The 19,553-nt window shown below is 43.2% G+C and overlaps 1 protein-coding gene across 1 annotated transcript; it reads left to right on the plus strand.

Annotated features, from left to right (window-relative positions):
- The first annotated feature begins 17,004 nt into the window (after positions 1-17,004).
- On the plus strand, positions 17,005-18,009 carry LOC139223853 (beta-1,3-galactosyltransferase 1-like). Its single transcript, XM_070855856.1, has one exon. It carries the CDS (start codon positions 17,023-17,025, stop codon positions 18,007-18,009), a length of 987 nt encoding a protein of 328 aa, XP_070711957.1. The 5' UTR covers positions 17,005-17,022.
- The last annotated feature ends 1,544 nt before the right edge of the window (positions 18,010-19,553 follow it).

The following is a 19,553-nucleotide window of genomic DNA, read 5'->3' on the forward strand; positions in this document are numbered from 1 at the left end:
TGCACATACTTTAATTCTCAACAGGTTTTTTTTAAGCATTTTATGGGACAATACCAGTGTTTTTGCTTGTAATAACCAAATATGTCCAAATAACTACAATGTGCCTTACCTTAGTGGCATTAATTTCCCGAAACAGGCATCAATATTTTAACTTTTTTAAACATTTTGCTGGATTGTTTAAATGTTCAAAATCAAATAGTCAAGTGATACAACCAGCTTAAAGCTTCCTAACCCAGATTCATAACTGACAGTAGTTATGATTCTACTTTAACTCGAACTGGTAATAACTGATCAGTTTTTAGGACATTTGTGTCTGATAGTTATTCACAGATTTAAAAGCTAAATAACTTTGATTAAAACCAGCGTGGATCTGTGTTTCATGTGTTGGGTTTGATGGCATACTGAAGTGATCCAAAAGCAGTAGACCCCTGGGAGGCATTAAAGAACAGGTTCTCCATTTAGTCAGTCTCAGTACATTTTCTAACACAGTGAGACAGACAAAAGCATAGGCCGTCTGTCTCACTCGTGCTTTTTTTTTTGCTTTTTTCAGTTGGAAACAAATCCTAGCCTTGACTATTTATTCCATCAAAAAGTGAGCAGAAAAATCAATCAGATAAAGTGCTTCATTGAGGCCAGAGCCGTCGAGTTCAACATTCACACTGCCTCAGTGTGGCTACTGTTACGCAACCAAGACACTCTGTTCCTGACAGCTTTCAGACATCCTCCTTTCAAGGACAGACGGAAAAATGAATTTGCGGAAAGAGAGGGGGGGTTTAGTGAACAACTATATTTACGTTGCAAGTGGGTGGAGCGTTTGTAGGAGAAGGAGGGAAGTTTAGCAGCCATTTCTGCCTCTGCACACAATCCTCCCCCACCTCCTGACCTCAGCAGACAGAGAGCTATCGAACTATAAAAGAAGAAATCCCTGCATGGCTGTCCTTCAAATATCTTGAAAACCGACCATTCAATCGACTTCACGCTTGGCGCTTATTGAGGACCCAAGGTCAATCAGATGAGTAGTTCTTAAAGTGCTGCAAACACTTGTAGAGGCGAAGCAATCAGCGCACTGCAACGCACTCTGAACAGCCCCACCCCACTGGGCACTGCACTAGTAGTCAACAATGAGTGAAACTGACAACATTTTCAGTTCCAACTTAGCTTCACTGACACATTTTTCACACAAGCACACACTGAACCAGTCAAAGTGTGGAGTGGGTGCAGAGTTTGTTGTCAAGGTAACTAAAGCACTTTTTGTAACATGAAGAATGGTGTTGGGAAAAGAAGCTTCATTTAAATGGATGTGTGTTCGTCAGTGCAGTGAGGAAAGGAAAAGAAGTCTTTGTCCGCTGTCTTTGTGAACTTTGTGACTCCTGCCTCCTCATCTTCACTTGGTTTATCAGAGCAGGACAAAGGTGCTGCACAGGAAAGTGCACTGAGTTGACAGCAGCACAGATACAGAACTCAAGGATGCTGGGAAACCGCAGGGCTTGAAAGTAAGCTCAACGAATTGGCCTTGGACTCTAGAAAGGTTTTTCTTTGTTAGACTGAATGTTTTTACCCAAGACTGTAAAATCACTTGTTCGCCAGGAAAAAAAAAACACTGGATGTTTCCTTTTGTGCCTCTTAGTTTCAGCAAATCTGTAATTTTCAACTGACCACGTAGGTTTGTAATTATGAGCCTCAGCCAAACAGTTAAGATGTGAATTGACAGTTGAGGTGCACATTCAACAATAAGCACAGATTTGTCTCCTTTAAAGTGAAATAAGATATAGATTTAAAAAATGAATCCACAAAATCCAATTATCCATTTTCTTCCTCTGATCCGGGGTCAGGTAGTGGTGGCAGCAGGCTAAGCAGTCCTTCTCCTGAGCAACGATTTCCAGCTGCTCTTGGGGCTCCTGAACAGTTTCCAAGCCGTGTGACATATAAAATATCTCCTGCGAGCTCTGGGTTTTCTCCCTGCGTTCCCACTGGTATAGTAACTTCAATAAATACACAAAGAAATACAGTTTTACTCAGTACAGGTAGGATTACATGATCATATTCAGTTTTGGTAAAGCATTGTTTGCATTACCACTTTCACCATTTATGGATATTTTAAGTGACTGGTTGAGAATAGTTTTTTTGGAGGGGCATGCATTTATTGAGTAGTATTGAGTGTATATTGAATTAAAGAAAATTTTCATGTGAATCACATGATCGTCAATACAGGCAAAAATAAATTCTTATGTGGTGTTAAGATATCAAATTTCTGACATGCAGTTTCTCAGGACTGCAGATAAGCGGTTATGTAAGACCCTCTTGGCAAAAAGCAAACTTTATTTGCAAGTATGCTCTGACTCCTGGTTGACTTAAGTCGGGGTGACGATGGACTGCTGCAGGGACAATCTCCAGCTAAAGGAGGTGTTGCTGTTTCTCATGAGAGGCTCAGTGTCCCCACAGAGAGCTACCCCCCTCCCCCCTACCTCCTCCTCCTCCCCCTATGAGCAATGAGTTTGAGTCGCAGCAGATAAAGAAACTGAGAAATGACTTGTGGGTTATCTCATTCAGAGATTTCTCAAATCAGCGCAAGTTATCTTTCCAGCAGTGTGCGCCGCACTTCGCTATTGATCACAGATGATTAGACATTAACTGTGCCCAAAAGTCAACAAAGAGAGCGATGGTCTAATCAGAGATGCTGTGAGAAGTGGCTTCGGTTTCATCTGTCACGGTGCCCCTCCAGTAGAGCCACATCAACCGGGCTTTTTCTTTAAAAACTGAACCCAAGTGACTTTACAAGCAGCTGAGTGATCCTGCTTTGATGGAGGCCATTTTGTAGTTGGTCAAGGACACGCTGGATGAGAGGAAGGAGAGGAAGGTGTCAGGGGAGTAGAGAGAAAAAAGAGAAACCAGGCAGGCTGAGGAGGAGGCTTAATGGCTTGTGCATTATTTTCTGCATTTTTGTATGCTGAAACTTATGGTAATTTGTTGTTAATGTGCCATGACTTTAGCGCATCTTAATAATGTCTAATTAAGTGCAATCTGTGCTTTTTATGATTTCATCTTCTGTATCTACATCATTGCCTCATCCTATGTTTGCCTGTTGATGTATTGGAGAGGGGTTTAGAAAGAACAGAGCAGAGAAAATTATATATCACAATCCCGTCCCCACACACACTTGTGTAAACATATACACACACCCAGTCATCTTTAACGAGGGGGGGGGGGGTCATCTCAGTGGCCAGCTCAGATTGATCCGTCCCAGACGAAAGTCAGCCGGTCCAGCAGCTAATCACACAGATGGATCTCCCGTCTGACAGCCGTCATAAGCACTGAGACTGCTACTGGATCACTTCCTGTCATCACTGGCACCCTCCAATGCAAACACACACGCTTTGCTGTTAGGGACTGCCTGTATATAATGATGTTTTTCCCTTTGCTGAAGGGAGAGCAGGGCAGAGTCTTTATTTATTGTAAAAAACAGCAAAAAAATCAAATAGTTGTTGTAGTTAATCAAAAAGATGGCTGTTGGGTGCTTTATTTTCTCCATCAAAATCAATTCAGAGCTGATCAGTGTGTCGTGGATCGCTGTAGTTGATGGTGAGAGTCTGTTATCTCCCCACAGACCGTGTCATTTCTCACCCGCTCACGGCAGCAGGCACATTATTCTGCAGGATAACAGAAAACAGAGCCACAGTATCCACCTTAGCATAAGCATATCCACCTTATTTCCAATGGAAATATGGTTGCAGCTGTTTTTTTTGGTCAGGCACTTCTGGTCGTTGGCCAGCTACACGGTCTCACTTGAAAGTGGACGGCCATTGTCAGACTGTCACAACAAAAGCACCATACATAAAGGAATGTGTAAGCTCCTCTCATATAAATCTGTTGTGGCTATCGTTATCCTAACCACCATAGCCAGTCTGACTAATCCAGAACTGAAATTTAGATCCAACTAACCAAATAATACTTGTATTATTTTTGACATGTTTAATATAAACCATTAACCAGACATGCGTATGGCATATTATTTATTATTCACCATAAATACGTTGCCTGAGTAACCAGCTGCTGTTATCTCATAATTCTCACTATGATCGATCTTTGGAGAGTCAGAAATGACAATATGTGCATGTATTCATCGTCAATGCTGGTGCAAAGGGGCTTATGTTGCTGGATCAGAAGTGGTATCCCGTTAGAGAACGGCTTATGTCATTATGGCACTATTGCATTAAACAGTCGCCCATAGTTAAATCATTGTAAACATCGTTGGACATTGATGAATTATTACTATTGTTAGCTCAGCTGAGGGAAGTGATTAAATGTAAAGAGCCACATAAAAACTGCTAAAATGTAATACAACATCAAATGTGCTAATGGTGAATTAACCTTAAGCACTCTGAGGGTTTGGAGCGTTGATATGACGAGATAATTAACGAACATGTGATCTGCACTCACGCTTCATCATCTATTGTCACCAAGACACACAGAGTCTAGTCTCTAAAGCCAAAACAAATTCAGTTTTAATCATTTTTCAAGAAACTGCACCACCTGTGAGGCTGTCATCGTCACGCATATTCAAACATACAGACGGCTAAAAGAACCAGTAGTGATCTGCGTTAATCTTTGGCTGAAAATAAACCTTTTGTGTACATATTAATAACTCCACATAAAATGAAATGTAAGATTCAGCCCCCCTCCTCATCCCAGTAATTTTGCTTCTGTCCCTTAGCATGCCTGTGAGGCCCTGACTGATTTCACTTTAAGCCTCCTCACATCATGTCTCCCTAATCCTAATTAGAGAAATACTTTAAAGGGGTGTTAAGTCGTCTAATGGGTGTTTTATTTACAAGGTATGGAACTTGAAACCTCAGCACTTGGCAAAATAATCGTTGAGTCACTGGTATTGATCAACAGCCCCGTTGAACCCACTGCAGATATATTATGGTCATTTTGTGCGATCGGGTTGTAAAAATTGTTCTTATGAGGTTTAGGGTTACCCTATTACTCTGTTCCCTCATCTCTCACTCTTTTCTTTCTCTCTTGCTTTTCTAGATTGCCTCTTCACTCTCCTCTCTTTCTCCTGTATCTTTCCTCCCATCCTCTCTGTAATAATGGCTCCTTTCTCCGGCCTGGAGGTGAAAATGTTTGAAAAGTTCTTATTAAAGTGGCCCCAGCTGGAGGTACAGTCGGCCAGTATCCACACCAGTTAACCTTGTCCGGTTCGCCGAGGAAGACTTTAAATATTCATCTTCCTGCTGCTGGGGGGAGGGGGGGGCATATCATTTACTCTCAGTGTTTCCATTCTTTAAAGATGTGCATATGTTTTGAACTTCAGATCCACCCCCACCTCCATGCCCTTTACGTGATGTAGTCACCATAGTAACGATGTCACTCTGTGCATTATAGCATCATGGCTACACAGTCACTCATACATATTGTATTGTGTTTGTGTATATATATGTATATGTATTTAAACATAAATAAGCCACCTTGCCCACGTTTCGCCCACGCTCTAGCATTTCTCCCACTTCCCTTCACACATTTATTCACACATGCCACACTATCCTCGATCTCTCTGATCTCGTAGTGTTTCCTCAGGGCTGCTCCGACACAAACAAAAGCACAGTTTAAGGTTAATACCACTTCTCTGAGTACTCCTCCAGCCAATACTGATGTGCTTGCCACAGGTTAGAAGTTCAGAGAATTGCAGTCTGCTCTGTGTGTGTGTGTGTGTGTGTGTGTGTGTGCGTGTGTGTGTATGCTGATAGGGTATGTGTGCATTTTTAAGGCAAACTGTGTCTGACAGGCTGACAGAACAATGAAAACTAGAGTGTGTATTTCTGTCAGGGTTTAGGTCGAAGGCAGACTCCACCGAAAGTATCCACACTTTGCTCTGCCCTCTGCTGCTGGCTCTTTCTCCCTCCCTCACACACATACACACACACACAAGCACACACATATATATATAGATATATATGGAACATAAACAGAAAAATTGACTCAAAGACATTCTTTCTCTTGTGTCTCACCTCTGAAGCTGAAGCTTAGCAGGTCTGACAGGTGGAATCATTTATTTACCGAGGGCATACTGAGCAGCGCGGCCTCTGACCGGACCTCATGCTGGGTGCAGATAGCAGCCTCACCTCTGAGAGCCCGAGGCAGCTGTGGGCAGACACACCGCAGGTTATCACGCCATCCACACACACATCAGAGCGGCTAAAGGGCCCGCTGTGATTTCTGCTGGATTGTGAAGTCTGTGCGTGTGTGTCAGCGTGTGAGTGTATGTGTGTGGGCACAGAGGAGCATGTCCATTAATATTCAGCTCCCTCCCTTGACATCCGCTGGCTGCAATTTCTCAGGATTATTATTATTATTTATTTATTTATTTTTAGAATTTTTATCTCACCATGAAATTTAGCTCAGATTAATGCAGATTAAACATTTCTGCTTCAGTGTAAATAAATACTTGTTACCTTGTATTTAATGGCAGCCAGATTTACTGAATAATCAGTGAAATTGGTTGCCAAGGATTTGTAAACAGTACACTGTCATGGGTTTCAAACTTTGAATAGGACCTCGAATTAGAGTAGTGCAGCAGAAAAAAGAAAAGCATAATGTTTCAAAGTGAACAGAGAAATGTTTGTACTTCTATACTTCAAAGGATCATTTGTGTGTTTGTGTGACCATGAGTGGACTAGTCCTGTAAGTTATTTTCCTTATCAACTGATCTGATGATTATTTTCCCCACTGATACAGTCTTTGTTTAATCTTCAAAATGTCCAAAAATAGTCAAAAGTATTCATCATACAATGCTTCTTTTGTCCAACCAACAGTCTCAAAATGTTCAGTTTAATATCATACACAGCAAAAAGAAAAAAACTCCACATATTTGAGAAGCTGGATCCAGAGAATAGAGCTGAACCTAATTAGATTGGATGCAGGATTAGACAAGGACTCACTTTCAATGAATATAAACAAATCCTAAACCTATATTCTATTCCTCACTGTGTCAAACCTGTTACCAGATATAGCATTGAAGGTGCAGAGATTTGTATGCAGACCCAGTTTTATACACAACACAATGTTAATTCTTAGCTGTATTTGCACTTAAAATAGTTACAGCTGGACACTGCGTGGAAGACAGAGCAGACCTCAGAGACACTGCACAGCTGTGTGTGTGTGTGTGTGTGTGTGTGTGTGTGTGTGTGTGTGTGTGTGGTGTTCCCAGTGCCCCTCAGTAGGAGTGTTATTTACCGGAAGGAGTGCTGAAGCTGCATGTCCTCAGCCTGTGCTGCCATCAGCAGTGGCAGCGATGTGCGTGTGTGTGTGTGTGTGTGTGTGGTGGACAGGCTAGGAGACAAGGTAATTACCACAGGACCCTTCATCTGGCATCCACTCAGCTCTTAAGTTCAACAGAGCAACTAACAGGAGCTCTGTCAGCTCACAGCAAACACACCAAGCAGGAATGTGTGTGCACCTAAAAAATGAAGACCACTACTTTTTTTTACCTGTAGAGACAGTGGAGAACCTCCGCACATGAGCATGTTAGATAAAACACCTGCGAGTGTGTCCGCCTGCGTCGTCTCTGCCTCTGCATCATGTGCGCTCTCCCCCCAGCATCGCCTGTGTTATCTCGACAGGTGCAGTGGTCTGTGCCCTGCAATATAATGGGATGTGTTCAGCCTGTTCCACGCTCTGCCCGTCTGCCAGCGCTGAGATGGTGTTCCTGATAACTCCTCGCCCCCTGATAGAGGCTGGAGCTCTGCAGCTGGGTGAGGCACAGCGGGGGAATACTGCCGCCAGGCAGCACTGCTCGTACATTTGGACTAGTGCTGGTCCTCTGTGTCCATCAGCTCCCCCCAGGTGTTTTCTCGGGTAAATGACTTAATGTGATGATGTATGTGTGTAGAAATCTGCATCTGCTCGGAAGTTCATGGTTTAATTAGCAGCCTTATATCAGAGCTCGACTTGGGAGGTTTTACGCTGAAACTTGTGTTGAGAAGGTGTTTTTGTGTGTGTGTGTTTGTGTGTGTGTATGTGTGTGTGTGTGTGTGTGTGTGTGTGTGTGTGTGTGTGTGTGTGTGTGCAGATGTGTGTTGGTACTAATTGATGCTCGTAGTGCAACAGTCCCTCTGGTGAGCATATGGCTTTTTAATGTTACACAGCCACACGCTATCTGTCATCCGCTGAAAGCTGGATGCTGAGGTGTCAGGGGTGTCACATGGCAGAGTTTGTGTGTGCACATACAGTATCGTATCTCACTACCTTTATGCATCCTTTACTGTAGGCGTGTGTATCTGTTGTGTATTTTGTCTGTGAGTCATTACACGGAGTTAAAATTGAATAGTGAAATCCTTTTTTTAGGGACGGGAGCTATTTAGTTTATCTTTTATTCTTGCCCTGAAAACACTGTTCTCTATTCCAGGAGTTGCAGAAGTAATGTGGCCTTGTGGCTGCCAGCCAGCCAGTTTATGTATCCAGCTTTACAGATAAGTGCTTCTGAAACTTGTGCTGCCACTCTAATACAGCGGAGACAAATAGAATTTTGTTCATGTCAAAGCACTAAAAAACTCAACAGTGTATATGTAGAGTGATGTGCTGGACCACAGACCTCGCTGTCTGCAGGTTTTAAAGATTACATCTTTAGTAGTACGTTCCAGGAGAAACTCTCCATAGAAAAAGTGAATGGCTGAACTGAATACCACTAAGGGGAGGTGAGATTATTTTTTTCTTTTTTCTCAATTTGTTAAACACATCTTTAAAGTGAAACTGACTAATTCTGACTCATTTTTGGGAAATAATGCCCCAAAATCGTTACTCATTACCCTCAAAGTAGAGAGGATGGTGTACTTAAAAGTCATCAACTAAGTGCTTAAATTGCCCAGATGCGTTCAGAATGGAACATCACTTATCTAAATTTTTGTCCCATCCATCATGAGCTGAAGAGCCACTTTTTGTCGATTGCTGGTGTCTCATTTTTAGAGTGAATCACTTCACATGAGTAACGCCACATGTAATTCACGTGGCCACGTGTCTGGTAGAGTGGTGCATTTTTGTCGCCATGGACACAGGGGGCTATGTGAACAGAGGAGCATGCTGGGAGAAAGGGGATGATGATCAGAATATATTCAGGGATCATTCCGAGCTGCCTGTCTATCTTTCCAACAGTATGTCTATTATTCTATTATTCACTGTCACTCACTTATTATTACCTTCTTAATGTCTACTGTGTGTGTCTGTGGTGGAGCACGTGGCGCTGTTGATGAAAGTCCTCGTCCTCAGGATGTTATACTCACATGGTATTATGGAAGCATGATTCGTTGTTTTGCTGATGGACGCAAGAAAGGGAAGATAAAATGACACCGAAGCTCCCTGAGAGACCCTCCAGAGCCGGATCAATAGCAGAGAATTTACAAGGTCATCAGAGTGTTGCTGCTGCTTTTAGTGTCCAAGAAGCTTGTAGACACTTTCACAGGTTTAAGGTCATTGTTGCTGTAGCAGGGAGAGAGCAAAGGAAGATGGGAATTGGGAGGTTTAAGAGGTGGGAAAGTGTTTAAATGAAAACAGTCGACTGAGGAGCTGCTACATGATATGTCTACACGTCTGCTGCAGGCTGCCGCTGTATTGATTGCCTTCTCTGTTTTTCAGCCTGACACAAAGGTTTCTCTGCATCTGTCGAGACTCCAAGAAACACTTGATTGTACAAATTATCTGATGTGGCAGAAAATAAAGCCTTTACAAAGAAAGATTGGATGATTGATAAACTTATCATTTTAAACCACGGGGGTGAAGCGAGATAAGGAAGATCAGATGAGATTTCTCTTATTCATTTACACAGATTAAATTCTGCTGTCAGGTGGAGACTTGAGACATGTGCTGATACAGTCCAGTGGGGCTGATGGATATGCGTTATTGCTTGTGGAAAATGACCTGCTATGAACAGCAGCCCCTAGAGGAGTCAGTTTTAAAGCAGTGAGTGTTTTTCTTGCTCCACTGTTTTCTCTCTAACCATCTTGTGATTGCTTCCATAACTTATCAAAGCAGCCAGTTTGTCTTGCTGAGGCCTTGTCAGTTGCGCTGACACTTAAACACCGACGCATGCACTGAGGTGGTCTGCTGACATTAAATAAATGGACTATTATATTTGATCATTAGACCCATGTGATGACTTTGGACATAAAGTTTTATTGGAGTTATTACATTGTTGGGCTGCCATGCTGCTCTGAATGCAGAGAGAAGGTTTTAGTTGTACTCTTTTCATTGAACCTGGATTATTTTTATAGTACATTTTATCCCAGCTTCATAAGGATGAATGTGTGGATCAAACTTTCAAGATCCTGCTTGGACTTGCATCTTCTTACTCTAGCAGTATCCTTTAGATGGTAAAAAGCTGTAACTGGTTTAATTTGACTGCTGAAATCTGGATTGGAGTCCACAGGGGATCAACAACGTAATTCTGGCACATCCAGTGTTATTTTTCAATGAACTGACAAAGTCAGTGGGGCCGTTGTCATCCACACTGTTTGCATCCTGCAACAGAACAGTAAGGAGCAAAAGTGTTAACAAGACAACTTCTACACAGCCATTTTTGTCATTATTCTCTTGAGCAAGGCACTCACCGCTGCACTGCTCTGCTGCAGATGCTTGGTGCCTGACGGTGAAAAATGGAGCTCACACTGAGCAGCCGAGCAGCTCTCAGATACAAGTGTTTGAATGTGAGGCAGGTCGCTGCTGAAGTGCACTGCTGAAGTCAGTGCTCAGCAAAACTGTGCCCTGGATAATGTAAAAGTTTAAAAAAGGCGAACAGTGCCTCGCCCCAGGCGCCCGGGCTCTCCAGTGACTACAGCTGATATATTTCATCAATACTATAAAAGTCTGACTCCTACAGCCAGGTCCATGAAGGTTATTACCAACATATTCCTTTGTGTCAATCCTTAGCTGCTTTTACCTTTGCCGCCCTTCAGCCACACCTTAACACAAACATCCTGCCATGTTTCCTTGTTAGTCAAGCATTTGTCCTCACCAGCTGTTATCACATAATGTTTAATTTCGGGTGCTGAGTATGCCTCATTGGCATTACCATAATTCCACTGTCTTCTTGGATCATTGTCCCCACTTACCCCGATGCAGCACCGAGCTTGAATATTGTGTCACTGCAATGTCTCCCATGCTGACAGAGAAATGTATTACCTGCATGAATCAAGTTGTCATTTCCAATTTCTGAGGGAGCTTTAGGATTCAGAGCACAGGTCCGGCCAGTGCGGGGAGCCGGCAGACACCGTTTGCCGTGAACCCCCTCAGCGGTGCCCTGTGCTGTTTCTCTGTAAGGTCGGTGACACTGCAAAACAAACCAGATGCACCTGTGCTCGTCTGCTTACTCATTTTTCTTGAGAAAACACTGACTGTGTAATTATGAAATGCAGCTGTGTTTCTGCACCAAACCCCATGTCTTTTTCCCCACTTACTCATTAACCACTGCCGTAGCCTTTGCACACAATTCTTGGCTTATTTGAGCCTGCGCGAAGTACCAGATGGGTGGGAGTCACAGCTCGCTACAAATGAATTATCGCCTGATAAGTTCTCAATATAAGGAATCTGACTTTCAGGAAGCTCTAACTTTCAGCAATCATTATAATGTCCTTTGAGGCAAGCATCAGTTCTCTGAGCGAGTTGAAACGAACGCAGAGAATTTTCTGCAAGCGCTGCTTGGCGGCAGACTGATCGGCCCCAGCACAGTTTGGGCTCAAGTCAGCACTGAAGTAGGGATGGAGCATCAGGCTTCTGTACAGCAGCCAAATCTGTTGGCCGCTATTGATATCCCATTTCCTCTGTCACTTCTAAGCTACTTTGCATTCAGCGGCTTTGCACTAAGCCCAGGGTGTCCAGCCTGTGGCCTGTAGTACTGACTATACAGCAGGCTGTGCTGCTCCACAACAATCATCAAGTCCTTTATTATCCAGGAAACAAAAGCATAGCTAGCGCCACACTGGGAGCCCTCCAGCCCTGACATTTTAATTGTGCTTCTCTCATATTAGGTGGGATGCTAACCAATTTGGCCATTGCCGTTGAATTCCTGACGCATTAAGTCCTCTTTTGAATGTTTAGAGGCCGACATAATGGGTTTTTAGACTTGGCAGAAGATTGGAGGAAAAGAGGATCAAACATTGAACAGAGGACAGATTTTTTTTTGTGTGTCTGACAATTATAAACCTCCTGTTGAGCTTATCCCATATTCAACAGCAGGAGCTTGAGATAAGGTGTTGAGTTATGGGCTACGGATGGCGCATGTCAGCATCTGCGAGAAAGATTTGTGTGGTTTTCATATGTTTGATTTTCGAGCTCAAACACTTTAAATCTTTAAAATCCACGAAGAAAGGCTCTGAAATGAAGCTGGAGCTCTAAAACACATTCGGCACAAACATCTTCGTGCCTACAGGATCACAGCATCCATATGGAGCCCTCGTTGGCCTGGGAGTGAGGGGAAAGTGTGTTTGAGTGTCTCCCTCCAGGGAAGCTGTTTTTGTTTAATAATCATAAAGCATACGCAGGCACTCTCAGACAATGTCACATATCCTCGGAGTCAAAGTGCCAAGTGTGTTTGATAAATATAATTCGACCTTGAGTGGCAGTTTTTCCTCTTTTTTTCCGCTTTCAGACACACAAATAAATCATTTCTTTCTTTCAATTATCAATAAAGAGAATTATTTGATTCTCTTTATTGTTGTTTTCATTATTGGATGATATTCACAGGTCATGCCTCACTTTATGAAATATTATTACCACATCACAATTCTGTAATGTAAAGATTTCTTCAACATAAAACCTTTTGACAGCTTTGCTTAAATCAGCAGTCATGAAAACCGCCAGTGATGGAGGCTGCTTCCCGTTTTCCTCTGCCAATCATTAAGTCTATAATATTAAAGCAGGCAGCGTGAATGTTAGATGTCACCGCTGAGCTTAGAATATGATTTATGATTTTATTTCATCTCTCACACACATGTACGTCTGGCGCGACAAAGACAGGAGATATTACAGTCTATTAAACCGCCTCGCTCAAGCACATCTATGCAGGCATCACTGACTCACATACTCACACTCACACACACACACCCCCCCCTCCCCCCAAGCAAGGTCACTCTACACAGCACTAATGACTGCAATCAATTATGTGGTGTAACAATAAACGAGACTGAAACTCCCACATCTCTGTAGCCTGCCAGCGTTTTGCTCCAGCTTATAGAGGTCTCTTGATTCTAAAGAGAAGAAAGCACATGATTCACGTCTATTCAAAGGTCCTCGCCAGAGTACTCTTTGAAATGATCCACCATTTAGTCAATAACACCTTCAGAAATAATGAAAAATTACCCACATTGCCCAAGGTGATGTTTTCTAATCACTTTTTTTGCCTGATCAACAGTCCAAGACCCAAAGATATTCACTTTACAACACAATAAAACTTGTCTTGTGATTGTCAGGCATTTTGGCTTGAAAAATTATTTAAATGATGGAGAATTTATCAAAATCGTTGCATGTTAGATGGATTTTGAGCACCAGATAAGGTGTAAAGTGGTGATAAAAAGCCTGCACTTACTGTCAGTGGCTACCTCTCAGGAACTGGGTGAATGTTTGATCACTGTCAAGGAGCATTTTAACAGCTGTCTTCTGCTCCACACAAAGGTGATCATAATGTGGAGTCTTGGATCAGTGTGAGGCGTAATGGAGCAGCGACCAGTGCAGCAGAGCTCAGTATGAGGTTGCTAAATTGACTTCCCGGGGGGAGTTACATTCAAAACTCTTTAGCACTTAATGCTGGTGCACAGCAGACTGACTGCTTTTCTTCCTCACCATTTCCTACTAGTCTTACTTACTCCGTCTCTCTCCCCCTGTGGCCTGTCACTGCGCTGTCATGACAACCAGTGCAGATTAGCAGATCATTAGCAATAAGCTCAGTGAATGGGTGTTAATATTAACTGTAATTACTACGCCTTAATGTATTTTCTCTGCCTGGTTTTACTGCAATGTGGTATTTTGGAGTTATTCTTTCATTGGCATGTTTTATTGCTCCTTTATCAGCAGGGGAGTCATTATTATGATCTACAGTCCTGCTGACGAGGTAGGAGTAGTGCTTGAATCCTGTTCTGCCAGTAGACAAATTAGCATGACTTTCCATAACACAGAATAGCCAAAATGTAGACTAATAAGCTAAAAACTTGGAGGTACGGTTGAGTATTCAGGCATTGAGTTCAAGAACTTTCCACCAGGTTTGGTGGTCAGTGCAGGATGCAGCTTGACAGATGTTCCACAGATGTTGTTTTTACCTCATTATATGACACTGAGGCCACCACCTGGCTGGCTTGACAATGGTTGAAAAAACAAGGAGCTGAAGTGAGAAACCAAAGTGTGTTCAAAATGGCCGAGAGAACCTTTTAGCAGCCTTTATTTATATATTAATTTTTAGCTGTCTATATATTTATGTAAATCACTTTAGTAACCATGGTAACATGTATGCACTTAAACAGCAGTTCCTCGTCCTGTATCTGGCAACAAATGGGCACTTCAACCTCTCTCTCCCCGCTGTTGAAGCAGTCGGCTGTGTGGTCTGTTTTGGTCATGCTTAATTAGTTTCTGCTAACCACAAATTAACACTGTAGTTAGAGTATTTCCCACTGAAGGAACCGTATCACCACAATTTAAAACGATGATCCCATGGCCTGATATTCTCTTGGAAGTGTAACATATTCAGGAGAGGACTTCTGAGTACTAATGTGATTCAAAGTGATACGACGGCATGAAACGATACAGCCATCTTTCAATTTGCTCCAAGGGGAAGTTAGGTCTCGGGATTTCGTGAGGTGCATCGCCAAATGAGGTTATTCTGGGCTCAAGCGAAATGAGCGCACAGTAGTTTTGGAGGATTATGAAGCCAATAGACCCCCCTGGGGACACGGCAGAGGTGAAGACGAGCTGATCTGCAAACAGGAAGAGGGGAAGGAGGGGGAGTGAGGTCGAGGAAAGGGGAAGAAGGGGATGACTTAGTGATTTTGTCGGAGAGAGTGAGGGTGGAGAAGAGGCGGAGGGAGTCAAGATTGAGTGGCTTTAGGGAGGCTGATTGCAATATAAGCTGTCAATAAGTTAGAAGCGAGCTGTGAGGAGAGGAATCCTACACCCCACAATGACAACAGTGGCAAAGGTAGCTCAGGATGATGTGCAGGAACAAAAAGGGAGTGTGGGAAATCTGAAATGAGTAGTCCCATGGATAAAAACAATCAAAAGCCAGGGGGATAGAGAGTGAGACAAAGAAAGACAGAGAGTGTGTGGGGGGGTAGTGAGACATATAAAGATGGATCAAGCACCCACTGAAGTAGAGAAGGAGAGAGTGATTGAGAGGAGGGAGGAGGTGTGGAAAAGCAGCCATGATGAGATGGATTCTACTGGACCATGAGATTGATGACACTGCTTCAGAAAGAGAAGGAGAGAGGGAGTGAAAGGGAGGGAAGAGATAGAAAAAAATGGGGTAGGGGGGCGTTTGGGGGGATAAGAGAAAAAGTCCTGATGAAAAGAACCGTCGAGCCCCGCAAGACATGCCAAAATCCGTCTGATAAAAGAATGAGACGTTTTTTATCTCAGCCCTTCCATCTTAAAACAGAGTACAGCCATCTTTGCACATTTTAGTATCTCTAATAGGATCTATTCTACTTATTTTGTTCATCATCAGTTATGCATGGTAAAAAAAAAAAAAAAAGTATTTCCACATAATAAGAGCAGAGCTGCTGCTGCATCAAAAGAGATTATGTCTGTAGCAAATAAAAGTCTGTTTGTAAAAAGGGATTAGATTTAGTTTGGCTTTCAGACACCAGAACTCCTGTGAATTGGTAATCCATCACTGCCTTTGAATGCAAAGTGACATTTAAATACAGGAAGCACACAAGCATTTGAGTGTATAAATGCATGTTTTTTTCTCATATTCCATATTTAGAGCTTAAATTCATCCCCTTATGGTCTGTCAGTGTGTCCAATTAGAGCAGTGATTCTCAAAGTTCCACAGCAGTGCCTAAGCAGCTAACGAAGGAGTAGCTCATTATAGAGTAAAATATGTAAAATCCGCATGGCAAGTTCAGTCTGACATTGAGGTATGGAGAGGATGGGTGAGAAGGGAAGCGCTGGGAGTAAATGGGGAGTGAGACCGGGAGAATGAGAGGAAGTGGATATTAATCTTTTCCCATGAGAACGTTTCACTTGCACCTTCTCTAACTTGTGTCTCACCCCTCTTCCTCCCCCTCCTCCTCCTCTCGGGCTGCTGGAGTGGTTCTGATTTGCCAGCCAGAGTCTGGTCCAGGGGGGATAAGAGGGAGATAAACAGAGTTTGCAAACAGAAAGTGGTCAGAGCCGAGTCAGCGCAGGCCTCAGAAGACGGTGAATATCCCAGGAAATTCTCTCCTTTCTATCAGTGGAGAGTTTCCTGAGATATTCACTTTCCTCAGACCATAGATCTCTTATCAGAGGCAGTGATAGAAAGACAGGCTAACTAGCTGTGGCACTGTGCCGCCTGCCCAGCCAGTGGACTGATGTTATGCGCTGTAATGAAAAGGGAGTCAAAAATATTGTTAAATATGTCACATGCTTGTTCCTACTATAAATGCTTTATCGTGAAAATAAGATTAGAGTTAGAATGGAAGTATTTTACACCTCCAGTCAACATGCTTATCTTACTGCCGCAGTTTCATTATGTAGTTATGATTTATTTTGCCACTGACTGTCTGTTTTCTCATCTGTTTCTAGATGCTGTCACTGAGAGCTGAAAGCTGCAGGCTGCAATGGGACACAGTAAGGCCACGGGCGTGATAAGAAATCTCTTCAGAGCTCCTTTTCAATCACAACACCATCACTAGACTGTAGAGACGTCCATTATATAAAATTAATGTCAGCTGCGTTGTGGGGGCAGCCTCATGCTGCACCACCAGATCTAAGACAACCCATGGAGGCGTGGCCTAAACATTTCCACCGCTGCTGCCACTGGTAACAACAGCCAAGTGAACAGCGATGCCTTCTAAGGTTTCCTGCTTATACTTGCTGACAGTGGTTTGCTGGGCCAGCGCTCTGTGGTACCTGAGTGTGTCCCGCCCGTCCACCTCCTACGTGGGCCAGATCAATATCCCGATTCGCAAAACGCCTAAGGTGAACAAGAACGCCACCTTCAGTAACATCCGCACACGCTCACTCAACCCGCACGACTTTGGTTACATCATCAACGAGGCGAAGAAGTGCGAGGCAGAGCCGCCTTTCCTCGTCATACTGATCAGCACCACACACAAGGAATTCGACGCCCGTCAGGCCATCCGAGAGACATGGGGTGACGAGAGCACATTTCCAGACGTGCGAGTGGTCACGCTGTTCTTGTTGGGCCGCAGCACCGATTCTGTCCTCAACCAGATGGTGGAGCAGGAGAGTCAGATCTTTCATGACATTGTAGTGGAGGATTTTATCGACTCCTACCACAACCTGACACTTAAGACACTGATGGGCATGCGCTGGGTGGCCACATTTTGCTCCAAGGCTCAATATGTCCTCAAGACTGACAGTGACATCTTTGTCAACATGGAGAACCTCATCTACAACCTCCTGAAGCCCACAACCAAGCCCAGAAGGAGGTACTTCACTGGCTACGTCATCAACGGTGGGCCAATCAGAGACATGCGCAGCAAGTGGTACATGCCCAGGGATCTGTATCCAGAGAGCAAGTACCCACCATTTTGCTCTGGCACCGGCTATGTCTTCTCAGCAGACATAGCCGAGCTCATATACAAGACCTCCTTACACACCAGGCTGCTGCACCTGGAGGACGTGTACGTCGGCGTGTGCCTCCGAAAACTGGGAATCCATCCCTTCCAGAACAGCGGCTTCAACCACTGGAAGATGGCCTACAGCCTGTGCCGCTACCGGCGGGTAGTCACCGTCCATCAGATCTCCCCAGAGGAGATGCACCGCATCTGGAATGACATGACCAGCAAGAAACACCTTAAATGTTAGCAGGATAGCAGGAGAGTCAGGGAGGAAGTGAATGTCCTTTGTCCAGGCACTGATTGCTTTGCCAGGAGTCTCTATAGTGGAAGGCCAAAGCAAACTCCTCTGTAATGTATGTCCTCCCTCACTTCAAGGTGTCTGAGAGCTTGACTCACAAAATTCGCACAAAGTCGGACATATGTTTTCCAAAAATGTGCAAAATGTTCAGCCAGTTGGTTGTCATTTCCTGCACTAGTATGGTTTTTATAGGAAAATACAAAACAGGAAGCTGAGAGGCTTGTGTTAAAGCACTCATTTATACAATATTCAGACTGTCCCCAATTACTCAACTGCAGATTACACACTTCTTTGAGCCCAGCCTCTTGGGTTGATGACAAACTCTAATTATGAATGTTTCTCATGTATTTTCAGTTGTTGTACTTTCTGAACAAGGTGTTAATGTTGGATGTACTGTCTGGCACTGCAGCAGCTGTCGTCATCGTGAGGATCATGGTGATTTAACAGTGTAATGACTCATTTAAATAGGCTGAAACACGTGTATCGTGTTGCTCTTAGGACAGCAGCGGAGTGTTAACACACGGACCTGTTTGCCTCTGTGGAATTCTTTTCAGATCAGACATGCTTTCTTACAACAGATCCACAGATCCTTGTAGTCAACACTGAGAAAAATGTATCAAAAAGTATCTGGACAGTTTGGAGATATCAGCTGCTTGCATTCCTATGTGAATGTTACTTCTGTTAATGTGTGCAGTGCAGTTATTTGTCTCAGGCAGTGCTGTGAGCAGGCTGCAGACTATTATATTTTCTATTACTTGAACATGAAGGAGAACAGATGTACGGTAAGAGCAGTGAGGACAAATATTACATTTTTGAGTGCTTTCTTTTTTTCAATTACTTGAGATTCAATAAACCGCTTTTGTGAGACTTGATATCGTATTTATTATAGAAAAAACAAAAGTTTTTATTCTGCTTGATTTAATACACATAATCTTTGAGTTAATATATAAGGAAACTAGATTACACTCTGGGTTGCTATGGTATGACTGTGGGAGAGCTTGAGCCATAGAAATGAAAACGTCTCATTAGGACTGCTGTTCAATGCAGCAACTGTGCACAGGTTGTCCTGCCTCACATGTCACATGACACAACATGTCACTGACGGGCACTCTGGAAACAGCACGGCTTAGTTCTTTTCCCATGCAGGTGTTGATGTGTGTGTGTATCTGCGTAAGTGGCAAGTATGCTGTATGCAGTGAGTGAATAAATCAAATGTAGCATCTGTGTTATTGGCGGCTGAATGGCTGTTTTCCACCGTAATGTCTTAACAAGAGGAAATAATGAGGCGAATGGATTATGTGAGAATACAGGGGGGTTCTTTTTAGTGTGACTTACAGGTTTTGGTTCATTTGACGTATCAAAACAAATGTATATAGAAATGTCATGCACTACGACAAACATACAATGTTGAGGATAACACAATAAAGTTTAAAGAAATTATTTCAAGGCAGACAAAGACATCAAATGAGCCTGAGTTAAAACTGATGCTAACA

Source organism: Pempheris klunzingeri, chromosome 24 (genome assembly GCF_042242105.1).
Source record: "Pempheris klunzingeri isolate RE-2024b chromosome 24, fPemKlu1.hap1, whole genome shotgun sequence".
Classification (NCBI taxonomy): Eukaryota; Metazoa; Chordata; class Actinopteri; order Acropomatiformes; family Pempheridae; genus Pempheris; species Pempheris klunzingeri.

Excerpts from the sequence above, each read along its gene's own strand:
- LOC139223853 (XM_070855856.1), top strand. The coding sequence starts at position 17,023 with ATGCCTTCTAAGGTTTCCTGCTTATACTTGCTGACAGTGGTTTGCTGG.